Source organism: Heteronotia binoei, chromosome 4 (genome assembly GCF_032191835.1).
Source record: "Heteronotia binoei isolate CCM8104 ecotype False Entrance Well chromosome 4, APGP_CSIRO_Hbin_v1, whole genome shotgun sequence".
Classification (NCBI taxonomy): domain Eukaryota; kingdom Metazoa; phylum Chordata; class Lepidosauria; order Squamata; family Gekkonidae; genus Heteronotia; species Heteronotia binoei.
The window spans coordinates 77,862,107-77,885,499 of NC_083226.1; the positions used below are offsets into that span (position 1 = coordinate 77,862,107).

A 23,393-nucleotide genomic window follows, 5' to 3' on the forward strand; every position below is an offset into this window, starting at 1 on the left:
GGAGAAAGCAGAGAAAGAAATCCTTTTCTCACTTTCTCACAATACAAGAACTCATGGGCATTCAATGAAATGAAATTGCTGAGCAGTAGGGTTAGAAAGGATAAAAGGAAGTACTTCTTTACCCAAAGGGTGATTAACATGTGGAATTCACTGCCACAGGAGGTGGCGGCGGCTACAAGCATAGCCAGTTTCAAGAGGGGTGTGGAGAAACACCATCTTAGTTGGGAGGGAACATGAAACTGCTAAGCAGGCTTTGGCCTAGCCTCCCTCCAACCCCCCCTCGCTTCCAGAGCCAAACCAGCAACTCTAGGGGGAAAGCCTCCTAGAGCAGCAGGAAGTTCTTTTGTCCTTTGCATTTGAGTTAACCAGGAAGAAAGGCAGTCCTCAACGGGCGCTCAAAGGAGGAGGTTGTGAGCATGGGGGTTCCTGCCTGTGGAAGAGGCCTATTCAAGAGGAAAAGGCCCCCAGGTAGTCAGACCAAGTAAGTCATCCACAAGACAGGGCAAGTTTAGACCAGGGACAGTAGGATGCATTTATAACCACCGTTTCTTTGTCATGCTGTTTGCTGTGCGGGTGCTGTGCTGTGCTAACCTTTTACAGGCAACTGTTTTCGTTGTGTTTTTCTTTTCTTTTTCTCTTTTAATTAAATATTTTTGCTGTTTTGAATGCTGGCAGTCAAACTCTGTACCACATAGATCCCCAACTGCTTTAGACCACGCTGCTTTAAAAAGGGGGCCCCGGGGAAGGGGGAAGGCATGCAGTTGGTAAGGTGCCAATCCTCCAGGGGCTCCCCGAAGAAGTGCTGTGGTCTCTGTGACACCCAAGTACTGGGTGGCAGAGGGCCTTGAGGCCTGGCCTCATAGCTGGAGAGGGGGATTGGGAGTCTTGTTCCTCTCAATCTGAACCCCTAGACTGAGCAGGTGGTGGCAGCGAGCCCAAGTGGAAGGAGGAGAAATAGCTCCCTCCAGGAGTTGGCAACTCAATAGGGAGTTGACGGGACCGGGTCTGAAGGCAGAATCAGGCCGGTTCCACCACAAGGGGTTTGGATAAAAATATGGCGCAGAGGTCCATCGGTGGCTATTAGCCACAGCATATTATTGGAACTGTCTGGGGCAGTGATGCTCTGTATTCTTGGTGCTTGGGGAGGGGGGCAAAGTGGAAGGGGTTCTAGCCCCACTTGTGAACCTCCTTTTTTTTGGCCACTGTGTGACACAGTGTTGGACTGGATGGGACATTGGCCTGATCCAACATGGCTTCTCTTATGTTCTTAAGCCAGATGCAAAAGCCTTCCATGCTGCCCTGACAAGATCCACGGTGGAGTGCATAGGAAGGATCTCATCTGTTGCCTCCTAGCTTGATGCCCCAAGCATCCAGTTGATTTGCTTGGAAAGTGAACCAACCCCGCCCTGATTTAATCATTAGAACTTTATTCCCTCTGAGCAAGGAAGTTGTGGTGATCCTTTTCACTCACAAGGAGTACTTACCACCCCCCACAATCTCACAGGTTTAGGGTTACATGTAGGTCAGGTAGTCACATGTCGCTATCTGTCTTGCCTCTTTAAAATATAGAGGCATGAGTATATCATATCCCAGATCCTCTTTCTTACAGAGACACCAACAGGCAGAATAGCCCCAACACATTTAAAAAATCATCACCCGCTCAGACACTGCACAGAGCTACTGGGGTTGGGTCACCCACTGCCATCATTTGTTCATTTCCTAAAATATACACAGACTGAGATTTTAGTTGTATGCTTCTTTTCCTGAGACAACCAGCCCACCAACCGCAAGATCAAAGTTGTTCAGAGAGGCCAAGCTGTCCGTGCAGTGGGCAGAAAGACATTTCATTAGGATCAAAGCAGAACACTTAAGAACAGTGTTCCCTCTAAGCAGAGTTAGTGTGAGCTAGCTCACAGTTGTTTAGCCTCCAGCTCAAACATTGTCTCAGCTCAGGAAAAATGGCCCTAGATCAAACTAATTTATGCAGTAGCTCACAACTTGAATGCCGGTAGCTCACAACTTGAATGCCAGCAGTTCACAAAATATAATTTTTGCTCACAAGACTCCACAGCTTAGAGGGAACATTGCTTAAGAGATGTCAAGAACCTAGAAGCGGATAGGTTAGCAGATGAGACCTAGGCCCATCAGAATGGAATCTAAATCAGGAAGTTTTTCAGTAGCTGACCAGCAGCTCCAGGATTCCATAAATAGATCGGCTTCCTCCTACAACAACAAGGTCCCCAGGATTTTTACAAGATACCACGATGCCAGGGCAGAAGGAGAGGAAGCACTGTTACACCAGTGATTGAAAGGGTTCCTGTGCACTTTTCCACCAACCACCTTGATTTCATCAACAAGGGTCATAAACACGATAAGAAGAGGACAGGCAGAAGTGATTGTTGTAGCCGCCTACTGGTCAAGAAAATCCTGACTTTCAGATCTAGTGAGAATGTCAGTGGATTCTTCATGGAAACTCACAGCACATCAGGACTTATTGGTGCAGGGTCCAGTTTATCACCCAGACCCAGGTTGGTTACAGCAGACAGCCTGGTGATTGAATGGCAAAATCAGGTTTCTCAGAGGAAATAGTAGACATGGTACAGGCAAGGAGACCTGCTACTGGATATAGTTATATGTGGAGTACCTTCAGGTCTTGGGCAAGCTCCAGGCATCTGGATACATTGAAATTACTGTACAAAGACATGATTTTGTTTATGTATGATGGTTGAAACCAAAGACTGAGGCCAAACACTCTAAGAAGCAACTAACAGCACTGTCTGTGGTCTTGGGCCACACAAGATTTCAGCAAATAAACATGTGAGACATTTTCTAAAACACACAACCCAATTTGCACCACTGATTGTGCACGATTCCCAATTTGGAATGACTCTAAGGTCTTAGAAGTACTTACAAAACTACCATTTGAACCTTTGAAGACAGTAGAATTAAAAATCTTGTCATGGAAGGTTGCCTTTCTAGTCACTGTTTCTTCAACTAGAAGGGTATCAGAGTTGGCAACCTTATAAATTAGGAAGGAGCTGTGTATATTTCAGAAGGTGATTTTGAGGATGGTTTACCAAAGGTTATCTGTCCATTCCATGCTAACCAACAGCTGGTTTTGCCATCCTGTCCAAGATCAAAACACCTCAAGGAAGAGGTTTGGCAAAAGTTAGATGTGTGCAGAGTTCTGCATATCTATCTAGACAGAACAAAGAATTTTAGACAGTCAGATGCCCTGTTTGTATTACACAGTACTATATCACTGGCGAAAAGAACTTCAAAGTCAACAATTGTCTTTTGGGTCAGGGCATGCATCAATATGGCTTAGGAGGTGCAGGATATTCCTGTGCCTAGGAAAGTCACTGCTCGTTCCACTAGAGCAGCAGCATCTTCTGCAGCATTCACAATGAGAGCTCTAGTAGAAGAGATCTGCAGGGCGGTCATGGATCAGTTTTCTCCACCTATGTCAAGCACTACAGAATTGATCAGATAATTTTTTTCAAAGGATCCTTCAGCAGAAGGAAGCTGCAACAAGCTGTGGAGTAGGAAGAGGAGAAAATGATCCCCCCCCCCGGATAACAGTTTGGGCATATAACCAGTGTGGATTACTTCCCCACTGAAGGAGACTAAAGTGTCGGAACCTACCCAAATATGTCTTCCCCTTAGTGGGGAGAATTCATCCATGTCCCACCCTGGAAAAGGAAAAGGCAAGTAGAAGAGATGGAATGTATTGAAGATTACGTGGAGCTGAGCTATTCTAAGACTGGTGGGTCAGTCAATCCAACCAGGAGAGAATTGAAAGAAAATTTGCATAGTCCCGCCTGGAGTTATTGGAAGTGTGACCTGGGTGAATTTGCCCCACTGAAGAGAAGAAAGTTCCAGTGCTGTATTCTCACCAGGACTCCCTTGCGACCCCATGCACTCAAAACTCTTCCTGCTGTGTCCATGGAAGTACATTCTTTACTTTGTTTTTACCAGCAAGAAGGAAGCTCAGTTCATTATGTGACATCTTAGAAATGTCAATGTTTACCTTCCAAACAAACCTCAAGCTGTGTTCTCTTGCTAAAAAGAATATTGTTAATCTGTGGAGAATGAGAATACTGGAGGATGTTACATCTGAAACCAACAATCTTTTTGTCTGTTTCTGTAGAAAAGGGGTGGGGAACCTTTTTTTCTACCAAGGGCCATCTGGATATTTATAACATCATTCACGGGCCATAAAAATTATCAACTTAAAAAACAGTGCTCTGCAGAGGAGAATGATTCAGGCCAACAAAATTAATGCAAATAATTGTTTTTCTATTTGAAGTCATGTGGGGAGAGCCTTATCTGGTGTGCACACAGACACACACCCGACCCACCACCCTAGGCAAATGCATAGGTCCAGGGCTTTTTTGTAGAAAAAAGTAGCATATTAGACCACATCCCCTAATATTAGCATATTAGGTCACACACTCATTAGCATGTTAGGCCACACCATCTGGGATAATCAAGTGCAAACTGAACGGTGACAGTAACTTTTCCTGGTCCTGCAGCAATTCTGGCTGTCCAGCCAGGCCCCAGGGAGGCTGCCACACAGTACATCTGGGCCCTCTGATCCCTGTCTGGCCCTGGAGAGGCTGCTGCACAGCATGGCTGGGCCCCACAATCCTTGCTGGGCAGCCAGGCCCCACAGAGGCGGCCACATGGCTCAGTTTGGGCCAGCAATCCCCGAGGGCCACACTAAGTGACCTCGAGGACCATACATTGCCCTCGAGACGGAGGTTCCCCACCCCTGCTGTAGAAGCTATGCTTCACCCGTTTGCACTGTACCTTTAACACATGTTTTCTAGAGAATCTGTGAACTATTTTAGAATGTTTGACTTTTATCTAAATAAGATGACCTGAGTTAGGAGAACTTTAAATGAAGAATCTAGCAATAAATTAACTTGAAATAAAGCAGGTTGCAAAAAAGCTAATGTGGAAATTCCCCAATATTATTTATTTATTTATTAAAAATAAAGCAATAGTTTGAACACAAGGATTATTAATTCAAACTGTAGTTTTATGATACTGTATACAAATTAGGAATGAGATTAAGGGAAAATGGTTTTATAATCTGTGCCTAGAATGAATCTGACAATATCATTGTCATGTTTGAATGGTTTTAAGGGTTTTATTCATTTATTTATTATTTTTTTATTCTGCCCTTTCTCTAAGAATCCTCTAAATGGGGCTTCCAGCCTAATACTAATCTACGTGAAATATCTGTCATGTAATTAATAGTTGTAGTGGCAGTAGTAGCATATATGCTGAATGACTGAGTGGAAGAAAGTGATTCATATTCAGAAAGTGCCATCCTCACTGCTCTTGCTTTTCCTAAAGAGCAACAACAGACAGTAGATTATTTTTATTTCCCTGAAAAAGTTATTGAGAAATTGCATTAAACAACTAACAATGAATAACATGTCTTTGTACAAAGCAGCTGCCAGTTGGTGAAGCAAAAGAGCAACAGGATCTGAAAGCTTTGCTCCGATGGCAGCGGCTTAGGGATGAGGTACAGAACTCTGAAGAAGATCTACAAGTGTTAAGGTATGCTACAGACTGATTATTCTTTGCATGTTTTCAAGTTATTTAATTCAATTTTGTATTATTGCCATAGATTCCACTGATGAACTGTAGGAAGAAAAGATCTGGAAAATATTCTGATTGATTGGGGCCAGGATACTGTGGAAAAGTAACTAATTATATTGGAGGCAATTTGAATTGAAGGCACAAATATACTCTTTAATATTACCTCAATAAAGATAGGATGTTCTTTTTTTCTTAAATTTTCATTCTTATGATCTTTTTGAGTCAGTTAATCTCACCTGTTGCACCTTTAAACTGCGCTTGACTATAGAACTGATTGTTTTCTGCTCAGTAAATTTACCGCATCACGTTCACTCTGCACATCCAGAGCAAATATTGAAGAACACTTACCGTGCAGTCTTAAACTGAAATAAAATAAAACCATCAAGTAAAATTTCATTATGTCTTAAATCCTTGCTTAATAGTGTAACCCTAAAAAGAGTTACATGCTTTTAAGCCTGCTACAGTCAATGGATTTCTAAAGTTTGCTATTTTTAGGATTGCACTATTAAGCACGGAGAATTGATTTAAGTCGGATGTTGGTAAGGAAATGCCCTTGTTGGTTTTATTTCTTTGAGTTCTTCTTTAAATGTGAATTTCATTGGTTCATAATAACATCTGTCTATATTATTAATTTACAATTAAATATAGTCTTTAAAATCGATTTGAGACTGTAATCTATCCTTGTTAAATGGACAAAGAATTAATTATGATTGCCAGTGTATGAAGTTTTGTAGCAGAAAGTTCAGTTCATTGTTAACTTTTCTTGTTTTTCTTGTCCCATAAAATTGATCCAGCACTCCAGTCCAATACATTCTTATGCATGGAATTCAATAAGACTTCCATATAATCCTGTCCATGTATTTATGTGGAAGCTTGCATACAGGATTGCAGCCTGTCTGTATTCAAGGAATTGCTTTTTGGGGAGCAGAACTTTTTGCTTAAATTTATTTATTTGTTTGTTTTCAATTTATAGCCCACCCTTTCCCAAATGGGCTTTGAGCAAGTAACAACAATCAATAATACAAAATTAAAATCAAATACATTTAATAAAACAATATACAATCTAAAATCAATATAACTATCTAAATACAAACTCCAGTTCTGCAGTTGGTAATATCAGTTGCCTCCACTCCTTCCATATATCCCACAGCTGGTGTAAGATAAATGGATCTTTTATGGTACTATCCCTGACTCTTGGCTTGATTCTATAATCATTCTAATTTATAAAAAAGGAGGTCCTGAACTCCCAGAAAATTTTCGTCCCATCAGTCTATTATCAATAGTGGGCAAATTATATGGCAAACATCTGGAATCATGTTTATTGGACTGGGTGCACCAAAACATTATTGGGTCTGAATAAATTAGTTTTTCCAAAGGCAAAGCTACCTGTGATCATTGTTACACCTTGGCCTTTTTAGCTGAAACATACATGAATACTGGGACGAACAAATTATATGTTGCGTTTATCGATCTGAAGAGTGCTTTTGATTCTATCAATAGGGCTCTGTTATGGACCAAATTAAGTAACTTGGGCATGGACCCTTGCCTGTTGCTCCTTTTGAGGAAGCTTCACACTGACACATTTTGTCAGGTAAAATACTCTGCAACTGGTGACCTAACCAACAAAATTTCAGTGTTGAGGGAGTTAAGCAAGTTTCATGTTGGCCCCGCATCTTTTCAATTTATTTTTAACAGATTTGGCCCAATATTTAAATTCCATAAACGGTCATCCTCCCAAACCTGGAAGTCGAGCTACCCCCTTACTCTTATATGCTGACGATACCACCATTCTCTCATGTTCAAGAGTGGGCCTGCAATGATATCTGAATGCCTGTCACAATTACTGTAAAAGTAACTCTCTTTCTATTAACTACTCCAAATTAAGAGTAATTGTCTTCGCAAAAAGTTGGCACCCTCGGAAATGGTTTATTGGAAACCAGTCAATTGAACAAACTCAAAACTATAAATATCTGGGGTTGGTTACCTTTAATTATAGACTCAGCTGGATACCACATCGTAATAGAACTACTAACCTTGCCAAATGCTCTGCTTCCCATATTAAGCATTTTTACTTTATGAGGGGCAATCAGTTTGTTCCGACTGCATTCAAAGTCTTTCAAACCAAAACATTAGCTCAAATTCTTTATGGCATCCCCATCTGGATTTTAACGTTGAACAAGAAAGTAGAAAATGTTCAAGCCTCCTTTTTAAGGCAGATCTTAGGTGTCCCAAAATGTGTGTCTTATTTAGTTCTGTTCTGAATTAGGTCAGTTGTTGATTGAATCAAAGGCTTGGATGACAACATTCAGATTCTGGCTTAAGGTTCATTTTAGGGCCGAGCCTAATAGTCTTATTGCCTACTTGTTGAGGGACTCTTATACTTCAGCTTGGTCAGTGGCCCTTCTGGCCAAACTTAACCAATTAGGGTTGACTATTGATGATCTGTCTACTTCTGATGAATCATATATCTTCAATTGTATTAAGAAAAAATTACTCAATTCAGAAAAACTTAAATTATGCCCAGCTGACCCTAATGTCTGCTCTCCAGCTACCTTAGGTCTGGACATCTATTGCAGTAAGACACACAGATATTTAACTGATTTAATGATTCCTACATATCGCAGGGCTTTTATGTTGGCCAGATTGAATGCATTTCCTTTCAAGGTCTTGCGGAGGAGATATCTCCAAATTCCTTTTTATGAAAGACTGTTCCTGTTGTGCAAACTCCCCTGACAAAATTTTTCACTTCTTGAATAATTGTCATCTATATGAAAATCCCCACCAGGAATTGTTTCATAGATTCTCCCCTCCTACTGTCAATCGGAATGATTTGTCTTTCAGTTGATTTTTCCTGAACGACTCTAATTCAGAAATTACCTGTACTGTTGCAAAAATTTTGGGCACCATTTTCCAACACAACTCTGGCTATGCTTGATTTTATATCTAGCCTAAATTCAATCCTGACTTATCTTGTCTATCCAAATCTTTTTCTGTATTTTATACTATGCCATTAAAGGTTTGAAATTGTAACTGAATTGGCCTTTCCTCCATTTTACTTTCATAGCAACTCTGTGAGGTAGGTTAAGCTGAGAGTATGTCACTGGTCCTAAGTCACCCAGCAGGCTTCCATGGCAGAGTGTGGATTTGAACCTGGGTCTCCTCAGTCCTAGTCCAACAATCTAACCACCACATCATTTTCATCCACGGTACTGATCCTGAAGAGATCCTTTGGACGTTACCAAACCAAGGCCTGGTTACTCCTGAGCCAGAAACACTCCAGAAGCTGTCACATTTGATAGCCAAAAACTTTATAATCTCTTGTCATACCTCATCAAAGAATCTGCTAAACCCATTAGGAAATTATTGAAGACAACGTGCCAGTTCACCTGCTAGGATTTGCATTCCTCAAAAAAGAGGCAGAGCCTGCAACAGCCAATAAGACTAGAAGGGAAGAGTCAGGGTATGAATCTCACTGCATCAAGTTGTCTGCTATATGGGAGCTATCAATGATTTCTGGCTCTTATAATGTCTCTTCCTGTTTTTATGTTTTAATTCAGTGCCCAGCCCAGGGGTCCCCAACCTTTCTGAGCCTGCAGGAAACCTCAGAATTCTGACACAGGATGGTGGGTGCAACCGCAAAATGGCTGCAACAGGGAGTAATTCATAATTCTAATAGTAACTCTGACATTTCAGCTGTGATTACTGTAGTAGGGCTGTAGCTCCTTTGTGCCACTCAATCAGTTTGAGTTGGTGAGTTCTTCGTTACCAGCAACCAGTCAGCGCATTTTTTCTGTCTAGAATGATAAGGTGATCTGGAAGTTAGATGACTGCAAATGGTGACAGCTCTGTGAACTCCCATCCTTTGGTTTCTTCCCCTTTCTGAGAGAGAGAGCCCTTGTCCCTTTTCATCAAACAGGTCTCTGGCATAGACTTCTTTGAATTTGCAACCATTTAAACTGATGTTACCATTTCAATGTAAATTTTCTTTCAAAGTTGATCCTAATCAAAAGCTCAAATTCTACTCACCCTTTTTTGATGGTTATCATCATTTTATAGTCTAATAGGAAAGTTGGCCAAATCTGAAGATGCTTAAATCTGATGATAGGAGCTGTAAATGGGCAAGACTGACCTTTCTACAATCCTCCCCGCATACTCCAGGTTTACAGGAAAAATTAAAATCTAAAAAAACATACATTGGGGGATTTTAAAAAACCCAAAATGATAAAAGAAGCGCCTGTAGCTTTAACAAAGATTTCTCGGACTTCCAGTTTCGGCGGCTTGCCATTGAAAGCGGCTTGGACCGTCATGTCCTGAGCCGCTTCCAAATTGGTTCGTTGAGGGGTTGCCCCTCGAAGGACAACTCGACTCTGGGGCCCAGGAAGGGTCCCAGAAGGCAGGGGAATCGGAGCGGTGGATCGGGAATGTCAGTGGAGGCGGCTGCTTCCCGATCCCGCTCTTCCCAAGTATCATCGTTCCGATCACCATTTTTAAATGGCCAAAGAGTCAGCCTTTTTTAAATGGCCAAAGAGTCAAACATTTTTAAATGGCCAAAGAGTCAGTCATTTTTAAATGGCCAAAGAGTTTTTCTTTTTTTCTTCTTTTCAACACTCTTCATTCTGGATCTTCAAGAAACTTCAAGATAAGTGATATGGATTCTTCTACTAATGTAAGTGACTTCTACTATATTTCTTCTGGATGTATGTCTGAGAAGCAGGAATAAAGAGACTGCAGATTTTAAGTGAGGCAAAAGACTGAGAAAGGGGGGGGAACTCTCTTCCATTCTCTCTCAAGGCTTGCAAAAGTTTCTGCCCATTTTGAACATAGAAATTACCTGCAGGAGACTACACCAGCTTGTATTTTATATGAGACTTCGTGGCTGAATTTAATTGACTCATTGCAAATCTGATGGAAGGAGGAAAAGGCTTTGGCTTTGGAGAAGATGCCTGTTGATAATAGTCTGCTTGCGGAGAGGGCAGGATAGAAATTTAAAGTAATAAATAAAATAATAAATAAATAAGTATATATGGATGTGAAAGAGGTTTAAAGACTTTTTGAAGCAGAAGTTGAAGCACTGAAGTGCTCAAACTGTACTTATAAGAACTTTAATTAATTTTTTAATTAACTTTTAAAAGCTGGTGGATACCTGATACTGCATTTTAGAATTTTTGGCTGTAAGAAGAATATTTTTATAATCTTGTAAAGTGGACTTAGTTCTATTTAGGTGGATTTTATGGATAGCCTTAAAACTTTAATGCTCCGGATGGGAAGCGAATTTTGATCTAACTTTGTGGATGTTATGGATATGATTTTTTGGATATAATTTTTTGAGTTTGTTTTTATTTTTATTTTTCCCTTTGTTTACCTGTGGTTGGATTATTTTTACATGTGGATTACTTTTTATCTGTGGATTATTTTTTACCTGTGCTTGGATTATTTTGGGGTTTATTGGTCCTGCTGGATTTCCTTCTTCTTTTTGTTTGGATTATTGCTTTATTACTTAACTTTGGTTCTCATTTTGGGGATTATAAATAGGGTATTCAGCCCTGGATTACAAAGTTATACTTGCCAGTTTCTGTGCTTAGAAGATATCTGAAAGCTGAGGTGGAGAGCTGGTTTGCTTTTGAACTAACATTGATGGAAACCACTGGACAGTGAACTGTGATCTTTTGTTTTGTCTACTGAACATCTACTGCTGTGAACGTTTTGTTTGTTATTATTTTGAGTGCTGTTTTGACTAGCATAAATTGTTGAGAGAAGTTGGAAGGTTGTTTTCTTCTTAGAATTATTTCGTAATAAAAGCATTGTTTGGAGAAGATTATTCACCTGCTATAAACAGAACATAGAATCTCAAAACAAATGTTGAAGAGATCCTATTGAACTGGTGGTTGTGAGTGTGCTCACATTAATAACAATGGATAGTAAAGCAGGGACTATTCCCAAGGAAACAGCCAAAAAAAAAAAGATATCAAAGAAGAGAAACTATCTTATTCACCTTTATTTACCTGGCCAATCAGGGCCAGGGAAATTTACACCTATACAAGGAGACATGAAAGAATGGCAAACCACTCTAATGACTGCTATAACACGTCTGACAAGTAAAATAGATGATATAGGTGAACAGATGGCAGAGATCTAACAAGAGCTTATGGAGAATAGCAGACAGACAGTGGAGACCAATAAAGCTTTAAAAGCATTAGAGGGTCAGGTGACGGAGAATATTCAAAAAGTGGAACATCTGGGGAAAGAACAGACTATACAAGACTCCAGACTTGCAGTTGGAAGTAGATAAAGCGGCTTATATGTTGAGGTTTCAAAACATACCAGAAGAGAAAAATGAAGATTTACAGAAAATGTTAAGTGAAGCCTTGGCTGAAATGTTACAGATGATCCCTCAGAGGATGGAGGATGAGTTTGATCAAGTTAGACGGGTGCCATCGAGTTATACAAGATGAAACAAATTGCCTAGTGAAGTCCATTTGAGATTCACAAGAAAAAAGACTAAAGATGACTTCTTGAAACAAGTAAGAGATAGACCTATGGTGATAGCTGGAAACATGGTGAAAATTTTAGGAGAGGTTCCTTGGCCTGTGAGACAAAAGAGGAGAGAATATCAAACATTAACACACTTTTTGAGAGGAAGAGAGATAACCTACATGTGGCTAATGCCAGAAGACCTTCTTTTTACGTACCAGGAGAACAGATATAGGATTAACTCCACTTTCAAAGTTCAGAATTTCTTGGAAAGAATGAAGAAGAAAGAAGGCAAAGAAAAGAATGGTGAGGAGGAGCAGGAAAAAGAAGGTTCTGGTGAAGAAGATCCAAATGAACCACAGAGATACCGTACAAGACAACAGTCTAAAAAAGATAAGAAAGATAATTATAAGCAAAACCTCAGGTTAAAACGGATAAAAGGAAGTACTTCTTCACCCAAAGGGTGATTAACATGTGGAATTCACTGCTACAGGAGATGGTGGCAGCTACAAGCATAGCCAGCTTCAAGAGGGGTTTGGATAAAAATATGGAGCAGAGGTCCATCAGTGGCTATTAGCCACAGTGTGTGTGTGTGTATTTTGGCCACTGTGTGACACAGTGTTGGACTGGATTGGCCATTGGCGTGATCCAACATGGCTTCTCTTATGTTCTTCAGTGGGCTTGACCCAGCGGCTGCCACCACACAACTGGGCCATAATTTTCTGTGGTAGAGGCTACTGGGGCGGGGAGAGGGAAATCTGAAGAGTGGTAGATAAATGTAGGTTTGCTGTTTGGTGGGAAGAAAGCAGGAAAAGGGAAGAGTCTGAGTCTTTGAGGACTTTCAGAAAAGGGAAAGAGGAAATAGTATGGGAGTGGGAAATGAGATACCTCCTGCTAGTCCTTGTGGGTTTCTATTAAATTTCTAATATAAATTAAAGTTTTCCAGTCTTGGATTAATACACCTGGCAAAATTGTCATCTATAGAAGCTCCTCCATCAAGCCATCCACCATGGCCCAGCCATTATACATCCTCTGAGCTTCTACATCAAGCCTACACATAGCTATAATATTTTTGTAAGCTTCTTTCAATTAATGTTTATTCATGTTGTTGTATAGCCAAGGTCATACAAGTTACACATTATGCAAGTGTAGCATAACAATGGGTACAGACAGAAAAGACAGCCTTATCACTAGCTACCATGCAGCTTTGGCCAACACAGCTGCTGATTGCAGGGTGGTTGAAGATGGGATTCTTTTTGTTACAATATTTTTCTTTATATTGAACACGTCTTGCTGTAATAGGAGGCTTATCAGGACATTTGCTTTTCTGATCACATTGGTCCTATGTTGCATTCATTCTACAACAGACGCTCCCCCACCAAAAAAACCCCCAAAGCTCCTCCATATATCTGTAAACATGGTGTAATTATACAGTTTTTAGATTCAAAGTAACTTTATTTTGACACTGTACTCTTTTTTTTGAGGGGGGGAGGAGGCTGATTTTAAAGACAGAACCTTGTACTCTTTCCTCTTTTCTTTCTATGTTATATTTTAGTGATTTTTAATTATTTAACTGCTTAATTGTTGGGTTTTCTTGGTTTTATTGTTGTCCCAGTCATTTTTAGACCCTATGAATTTATATTTGAAGCTGGGACTTTTTGTTCCAATGTGTATCACCTGCACTTACCAACATTGAACTTCATCTGGCATGTTGTTGTCCACTGACCCTATTTACAGAGATCTTCCTGTAGATCTTTACAATTTGCCTTCATTTTCACAATTTTGAATAATTTGGCATCATCAGCAAACTTATCTGGTACATTGCTCAGTCCCAATTCCAATAAATGAACATTTGAACAAATGAAATAGCATTCCGTAACTGCTAAGCTTACTCAGGAGTCCTTGATGAAGATAGATTCAGGTGGATAGCCGTGTTGGTCTGAAGCAACAAAGTTTGAATCCACTGGCACCTTTAAGAGCAACAAAGTTTTATTCAAAGTATAATTTTTTGTGTACATGCACACTTCTTCAGATACAGTGAAACAAAACTTCTTCAGCCATTACTTAGAGGAGAGAGGATGGGGAGGGTAAATTGTCAGGAAGGGCTAATTAGAGTCAAAATGCACAAGTAACTGGGCAATTATAGCTGAAATTGGATTAAGGCAATTGGTACAGCCCCGTGGCACAGAGTGGTAAAACTGCAGTACTGCAGTCTGAGCTCTCTGCTCATGACCTGAGTTAGATCCCGGAGGAAGCTGGGTTCAGGTAGCAGGCTCTAGGTTGACTCAGCCTTCTATCCTTCTGAGGTCGATAAAATGAATATCCAGCTTGTTGCGGGGAAAGTGTAGATGACTGGGGAAGGCAATGGCAAACCATCCCATAAAAAGTCTGCCGTGAAAATGTCGTAATGCGATATCACCCCAGAGTTGGAAACAACTGGTGCTTGCACAGGGGACTACCTTCACCTTTTTAAAATCTGTGAATAGCAGTAAATTAGCATACAAATGCAAGAGAACAGATGTGAGAACTGAGTTTGAGTCCAATGGCACCTCCAAGACCACCAAAGTTCAATTCTAGATATGTGAGAACTGTAAAACTGTGCATGTGTAGATGCACACTCATTTAGATAAATTGAAACAGATTTCCTGAAATATTATATAGAGGTAAGGGGCTTTAGTTGCCATGAAGGGCTGGTTAGAGTCAAGATGCTCAGTTAAGATTGGAATAACACATTTTGTAAGCCCTGTGGATAGCAGCAAACTGGCATACAGATAATAAAAGTTAACAATACATGTGAAAACTAATTTTGAGACCCATGGCACCTTTAAGCCCAACAAAGTTTAATTCTAGGGTTACCAGATGTCCTGACTGTTGTAATAATTTGTAATTCAGCAATCTCCCATACAGTCAGTTTTACTCAGGACAATGGAACCCCCCCCCAGGGCTTAACAGAGATATTGGGTTCCTATCTCACTATATAAGCTAAGTCACTCAGTTCTCACTTTTACACAGAATTAAACTTGGTTGGGCTGAAAGGAACCACAAGGAATGTACTCAGTCATCCAGGTTCTCAAGTTTCTGGACCCCAATGAGGCTACATTCCACCATTCCTGTATTTTTGGTGGCAGCTACAAGAATAGACAGCTTTAAGAGGGGAAGGGATAAGCATATGGAGCAGAGGTCCATCAGTGGCTATTCGCCACAGCTTATCGTTGGAACTCTCTGTCTGGGACAGTGATGCTCTGTATTCTGGTGCTTGGGAGTGGCACAGTGGAAGGGCTAATAGCCCCACTGGTGGACCTCTAGATAGCACTTTGTTTGGGGGGGGGGGTTGGTCACTGTGTGACACAAAGTGTTGGACTGGATGGGCCATTGACCTGATCTAGCATGGCTTCTCTTATGTTCTTATGTTTATGTTCTTATTTTCTGCTGCCACCAACATGCCATCAAGAGGTTCATTTGCCTCGTGACCAGTGTTTCCTCTTAGCTGAGTTAGTGTGAGCTAGCTCAGTTTTTTTAGCCTCTGGCTCAGACATTTTTGTCTTAGCTCAGAAAGGATGGCCCCAGAGCAAACTAATTTATGCAGTAACTCTCAGCCTCAATGCCAGTAGCTCACAAAGTGGGATTTTTGCTCCACCTATAACCAGACATTCTCTTCAACTTCAGAATCTCCCTGCTTTCTTCAAGCTAAGGTAGGGAATAATTTGGAAATATCCCTTGTTCCCAACTAAGTGTTCTTCCTATGTTTCCATAAAAAGGTAAAGATACTCCCCTGTGCAATCAACAGTTGTTTCCGACTCTGGGGTGACGTTGCTTTCACAATGTTTTTACGGCAGATGTTTTACGGGGTGGTTTGCCACTGCCTTCCCCAGTCATCTACACTCCTCCCCCACCCCAGCAAGCTGGGTATTCGTTTTACCAACCTTGGAAGGATGGAAGACTGAGTCAACTTCAAGCTGGCTTCCTGAACCCAGCTTCCTCCAGGATCAAACGCAGGTTGTGAGCAGAGGTTAGGACTGCAGTACTGCAGCTTTACCACTCTGCGCCATGGGGTTCTTCTGTGTTTCCATATGCCAAGTTTAGGCTTGTTAGTGATTGCAAAGACCAAATAACTCCAATTTAATAAAAAAACATTTTATCTTTAGAAGGTATGTCATTGGTTATTTTTAAAAAGCATACATTTGAATAGTGGTATACTATAGCATCTGAGGCTAGTCAAATAGGCATTAACTGCAGTCATCTTTCCCTGGATCTATACTTGTTCACTCAAGATATTGAATAACAAATAGTCTAAATATTCTTTTAAGTGTCCAAATCACAGTTCATGTTCTGTTCATATTTTATTACCTGTTTACTTTTGTCTTGTAAAGCCTTCTCCGTTCTTACCATGTCTTCTGAATGTTTTCTGGATCTGTGGGCATCTTCCTCTGATATTGCGTCCCAAAGTGACTGTGTTCTCCATCTTGGAGAGGTTCTTCCTCAAATTTCACAGACCCTTCCCTTGTTAGAGGAAAATTACCTGGCAGGGGAAAGACCCTACAAATTCAGATAACATCAAAGACTCTAGCATTCTCTATTGCTTATATAGTTTCTGGGTATACTTACCTAGAGTCCTGTTTGTTCTTCTGGACTGCATCCATTAACATAAAGATGACTACCCTTCTAACCTTTGCAGCTTCCAATTTAGAAGGGATAAAGGGGGAAATGCTACTTTTACCTTTTGATTAAGCCAGATAGTTTGAGCTTATCTTCTGAGCATTCACAGAGGGAAAATTCAATGTTCATGTAGCAAAATGGACATTTTTTACACAAATACCTGGGGCCTAGTGTTACTTTACACAGTCTTCATATATGCTAAGAAAAATGGTGTGAACCTTCCCTTAACTTTCTTCTCTGTGGAAAGGTTCCTCTTGGGTAGAAAGAGAGTAAGGTTGCATAACCTATGGTTATTTTTAAATCAACTGTTGAAACCAAAGAGCTCCTGATTTCTGGCAGGGGCTTGTAACTGGACATCTGGTGATGAAGAATTCACATAATTTGGATGGGTTGTGGATATTGTTTGGGTGAGAATCCTGAAGGCTGAATGTATCAGGCTTTTGATTTCCAACAGTCTGCCAGTTTTTTCCTCCAATATGCATGGAAATTGCAGACGAAAGTGGGGGGGGGAGGAAAATCTGTTTTCAGCATTTGGGTACATGGATGAAAGAGCCTTTTCATCCTTGCAGGTGTAGTCTTGTGAGCTGTTAAGCCCACACTTGGGTAAAAGCAGTCAAAATACGTATGGATGTAATAAATTCAATATCTTTCCTTCCCATTTCCCTCTTTCTAGAGTGTCTGAGTCTCATCTTATTTCCCTTTGTGCATGATATGACGCTCCTGCCTATATACCATGTCTTAGCAGAATGCCATGTAATATGATGTCATGTCTGGGAGAGGAGTTAAGTAGCTTCACACCAGCTTAGACTTGGCTTCTAGCTTAACTTCAGCGGCTGTGCAGTCACGTATACAGTTACATTAGGGAAAATGCATTTCTGTTCTCTTCTCATGAACTGAATTACCTAAATCAAGTATGTGTGTGTGTTACTTTGGTGTTACTTACATTGAACTTAGTATCATAGAATACTGTCGCACAATGCCTGAATTTATAAATATCTAACAAACCCCAAGGTAATCAGGTATTTTGATAATGAAACTTGATAAATTATTGTCAGTGTATTTGTTAACCTAGTTCAGGGGTGGCCAAACTGTGTTTCAGGAGCCATATGCAGCTCTTCACACATATAGTATGGCTCCCAGAGGTCAAGGAGGAACTTAATGCAGGTTTACTCTCAAATAAGTGTGCTTAGCATCAGGACCTCAGTCAGCTTCTGAGAGCTGACCCACAGATAAGCGACTATTTCTGCCGTATGTGAAGTGGGGAAGAAGGGGGAAATAGGCAGGCTTGCAAACTCTTCTCCTCCACCACAGAGGTCATCTGGAGAAAAGAGAGCACAAGAGCTGAGGGAGCCACTGGAAGGAGGGATGGAATTAGTGGCCTTTCATAGGGCTTGTAAAACAGAGCTGTTCCGCCAGGTTTTTGGATGAGGCAATGGGCTTCTAGCTATTCAATCGCTTGGCCTCCCCCCTACTGCCCTACTGCACTACTGTATTGTGGTGCTGTATGGTGGTACTCTTTTTGTGCTATACCATCTTTCTATCATATCATCTTGCTGAATCATCCTGTTGCACTTTACTGAATGTTGAAATTGGTTTTATTATGATATTTTAATTGTGATTTTATTTCCATTTTGATGTACTCCTCTCTGAGCCCCCAAATGGGGGAATGGGCAGAATATAAATAAAATAATAGTAATAGTAGTAGTAGTAATAGAGGGTACTGCAAGGTTCTCCCTTAGCTGCATAGCTCTTGTAGGAACTGTATTTACTAACCTTGGTGCCAAAGCAAAGAGAGATGCAAATGGTGTCAGTGATTTATGTGTTACATGTACATTTCCTTTGCCCGCTATTTCAAAAAAATAATTCCACAACTTTTCCCTTTGCTGATCTTATGGGGACTGTTATTCCCAGCTGAAATTAAGTTAAGAAGCATGTTTGTGTTGTAAAGTGCTTATGTATATTTTATCTTTCTGTGCAAAGAAAGTATTAAGAATTTTAATAAAGACATGTGTGATATTTGTTCATGACTTGTTGCTGTCAAACATTTGACATTTATTCTGTGTGGCTCTTACATTAAGCAAGTTTGGCCACCACTGACCTAGTTCTTGAATATGCCCATATAGGCCCAACAAAGAGAACACTGGTAAAGTGTGTGAGTCTGGAGCATCTGTAATCAAACATGGCCTTAACGCTGGAAAGACTTTCCTGCAGGTTCACTACTTGAAGGTGAGAAATTAATTCTAAACTGATGTTCTCAGTACTGTAAATAGGTATATAATGTATAACTAACATATTGTTGATCTTGGTGGCTTCTTCCAGGGTTATTTCCTTCTGCGGTCTTTTGCTGGAAAAGCTGGAGAAGCTGCATATTTTGCCTTTTTAAGAAAATTTGTGCAGGACTTCCATGGACAACTGATACTCTCTCAGGTACTTGAGTTTATTTCCCATTTTGTTGCAGAATGACCATTTCCATTTATGAAGTTAATTCAGAAGCTTCCAAACACTTACAAAAATTACTTATATATGAATCTTTTAATGTGTGTGATATTTGTTCATGACTTGGGCTGTCAAACATTTGACTTGTGGCTGTCAAACATTTGACTGTCATAATCAATGGAATGGAGCACTTTCCCTAAGAGGGCAGACTAAAGTATTCAAGGCTATATAGTTTAAGAGAAAAACAAAGTGACCAGGAAGGATAATGAAATTATGAATGAGCTGGAGAAAGTGAATAGAAGAAAATTTCTTGTAATGCTGAAATTCAATGTTGCATAATTAAATTAATGAGTAGTTGACTCAGGACAGACAAAAGGTTATTTATTTATTTATTTATTTATTTGATTGATTTGATTTATATCCCGCCTTCCCCGCCGAAGCAGGCTCAGGGCGGCTCACAGTATAAAAACCACGACAAACAATTAAAATCGATACATATTATAAAAGTTACACATTCAATAGTTAAAACATTCAGAAATAATTTGGTGCTAATCTCTTTGATATTATATGTTTTCAATAGTGACGGTATTTCTTCAGTTTCCCTACGATACAGGTTCCACGATATAGGTTTTCACAGAATACCTAGTTAACTTATAGAATTTATTCTTGAAATATGTCCTTATAGCTGTTGGTTTAATAAGGGAAATAGACTAATCTGTGTACAAGAAATCTATAAACAGCTCTAAACTGTGCAACCTAAATGGAACTTTCAGGTACCACCGGGGCGGGAGAAGAATGATAAACAATGTAGGAGAGCTGCTGCTTTTATGCCTTGCGTGTGGACTTCCTAGACAGTTTTGTAGTTGTTGGGAAAAATATGCTGCAAATTTTGTTTTTGTTTTAGCTTCATAAGAGTTTTAAGAATATGGCATACATAAAAATATATTAATAAGTTCACATAATAGATGTACTCACTAGAATTGCTTCTTGCTATAAATCCCTAAACTCTACAAGAGAATACATTATACTGTTGTTTAATCTCTGAATGACTTTCTTACAGCTAGAAAAGCATCTTGTATGTCTTCAGTTTGCAGACTTGATTGTGTTTGTTATTGTCACCTTTGCACAAAGATTAGTACCAGGAGGAGAACTGAAATAGTTCTGTTTAGAAATAGACACACACAAAATCTCCATCATTTGATCTAAATAAAAATATGCACTACCTCATAGCCTGTGTCTCATGACAAAGTTCTCTTATAACAGAGCACAGTTGTTTGCAAAATGTGATGTTCTATATCAAGATTTTATCTTTTATCTTTGATTGCTATCTTGCGAAGAGAGAAACTTTTCACATGCCTCTCTTTGACCCTTTAAGTTCACAAACAATTTAAGTGGACCAAGATATGTAAGTAATTTATGGGAAAAGGGCAGGCAGGGAAATAGAAACAGCTGCCTCTGCTGCTGCTGTTTCCTTCTGTGAGTTGGATTTGCTGGGGAGAGGTAAGGCTAGCTGAGGCATGGTAAGGCTAGCCCCAGTGGCATTTCTGCACAGCCACTGAGAGGTGAGTTGGTGAAGGAGGGGTTAAAAAAACTCATCCTTTTTAATTTTAGGGGTTTTTTTCAGACCTTGGGTGTCCTCCAAGTTTGTAAAAAAAACTTTTTTACTTTCCACTTGACTCTGATCTCTGCAGACCAGGGCAAAGCTGGCTATTAGATATATAGATGGATTGGAAATGAGGGTGTGTGTGTGAAACTGATCATCCATTTTCCACCCTCTGTTTTCCTTCATATCAAGCTTGTCAGGCATCTTCAGTACAATGAGATAATATGTAGAATGTGTAGAACCTCATTACCTTCCCACTCAACCCCCAGATTCTCAAACAGCTAAGTTAGTATTCAATTCATAATGGGTAGAGCACTGAATGCAGATTTTCAGAGAACAGCAAGGTGAGATAAGGAGGCCTTCCTGAAGGAACAATGCAAAGCAATAGAGGACAAGAATGGGAAGGACAAGAGATCTTTTCAAGAAAATTGGAGAAATCAAGGGTATGTTTCATGCAAAGACGGCCATAATAAAGGACAAAAACGGTAGGGACCTAGCAGAAGCAGACGAGATCAGGAAGAGGTGGCAAGAATACACAGAAGAATTATACAAGAAGGATCTCAATGTCCTTGACAACCATAACAGTGAAATCGCTGACCTTGAGCCAGACATCCTGGAGTGTGAAGTCAAATGGGCCTTAGAAAGCATTACTAACATCAAAGCGAGCGGAGATGATGGTATCCCAGTTGAGCTATTCAAAGTCCTAAAAGATGATGCTGTTAAAGTGATGCACACATTATGTAAACAAATTTGGAAAATGCAACAGTGGCCACAGGATTGGAAAAGTTCAGTTTATATTCCAATCCCAAAGAAGGGTAATGCCAAGGAATGTTCAAACTATTGCACCATTGTACTCATTTCATATGCCAGCAAGGTCATGTTAAAGATCCTACAAGCTAAGCTTTAGCAGTATGTAGATCAGGAACTACCAGAAGTTCAAGCTGGGTTTCGGAGAGGTAGAGGGAACTAGAGATCGAATGGCCAACATTCGCTGGATTATGGAGAAAGCACAGGGGTATCAGAAAATTGTCTATTTCTGTTTCATTTATGCTAAAGCCTTTGATTGTGTGGATCACAACGAACTGTGGCAAGTCCTTAAAGAGATGGGAGTACCAGCCCACCTCACATGTCTCCTGAGAAACCTGTATAAGGGTCAAGAACAATGGTCAGAACGGGAGATTAATCAACTGATTGGTTTAGAATAGGAAAAGGAGTTCGACAAGGATGTATATTGTCATCCTGCTTATTTAATTTATATGCAGAGTACATCATGCGAAATAATAGCCTGGAAGAAGCAGAAGCCGGAATTGATTGCCGGGAAAGACATCAACAACCTCAGATATGCAGATGATACCACTCTAATGGCAGAAAGTGAGGAGGACTTAAAGAACCTCTTGCTGAGGGTGAAAGAGGAGAGCACAAAAGGAGGTTTGAAACTCAACATCAAAAAAACTAAGATCATGGCATCCAGCCCCACCATACCATGGCAAATAGAAAGGGAAGACATGGAAGTAGTGACAGACTTCACATTTCTGGGATCCAAGATCACTGCAGATGGTGACTGTAGCCATGAAATTAAAAGACGTTTGCTCCTTGGGAGGACAGCTATGGCGAACCTGGAAAGTATAATAAAAGGTAGAGACATCACCCTGCCAACAAAAGTCCGTATAGTCAAAGCGATGGTATTCCCAGTAGTGATGTATGGCTGTGAGAGCCGGACAGTAAGGAAGGCCAAGTGCAGAAGAATAGATACTTTTGAGCTGTGGTGCTGGAGAAGAATCTTGAGAGTCCCTTGGACTGCAAGAAGATCAAATCAGTCATTCCTAAGGGAAATCAACCCAGACTATTCCCTGGAAGATCAGATGCTGAAGCTAAAGCTCGAATACTTTGGCCACCAAATGAGAAGGGAGCACTCAGTGGAGAAGATCCTGATGCTGGTATAGACAGAGGGCAAAAGAAAAAGGGGACAGCAAAAAGAAGGCTGGACAGCATTACTGATGTAACAAACACGAATTTGAGCAGACTTCGGAGGATGGTGGAAGACAGGAGGGTCTGGCGTCCATGGGGTCGCAAAGAGTCGGACTCAACTGTGAGACTGAACAACAAAAAGAGCACAACTCATAGAATCATAGTTGGAAGGGACCTCAGAGTCATCTAATCCAACCCCCTGCACAATGCAGGAAATTCACAAATACTTCTCTTCACACACACTCAGTAACCCCTACTGCATGCCCAGAAGATGGCAAAAAACAAACAAACAAACAAACAAAAAACTCTCCAGGGTCTCTGGCCAAACTGTCCTGGAGAAAATAGCTTCCTGATCCCAAATTGTTTACTGATCCCTGCTTCCTGATGGGCATTTTCCTGGCCTTGTAAGAAAGGGCCACAAGAACTAAACACTGATGCAACCCTTGCTACTCTCCCTCTCAATATCTAGCCGCTGCTTAAAAACCTCCAAAGAAGGAAAGTCCCCCACCTCCCGAAGAAACCTGTTCCACTGAGAAACCGCTCTGACAGAAACTTCTTCCTAATGTTAGCCAAAAACTCTTTTGATTTAATTTGAAACTGTTGGTTCTGTTCCAACCTTCTGGGGCAACAGAAAACTCTGCATCAT

At 40.4% G+C, this 23,393-nt stretch overlaps 1 protein-coding gene across 1 annotated transcript in view; it reads left to right on the top strand.

Moving 5' to 3' along the window:
• AOPEP (aminopeptidase O (putative)) overlaps positions 1-23,393 on the top strand; it is a 392,059-nt gene that overhangs the window by 129,377 nt on the left and 239,289 nt on the right. The window contains exons 7-9 of the mRNA XM_060235458.1: positions 5,462-5,571; positions 18,864-18,966; positions 19,060-19,167. Of these exons, the coding sequence (XP_060091441.1) occupies positions 5,462-5,571; positions 18,864-18,966; positions 19,060-19,167 (321 nt within the window). The remainder of the gene's footprint in view (positions 1-5,461; positions 5,572-18,863; positions 18,967-19,059; positions 19,168-23,393) is intronic.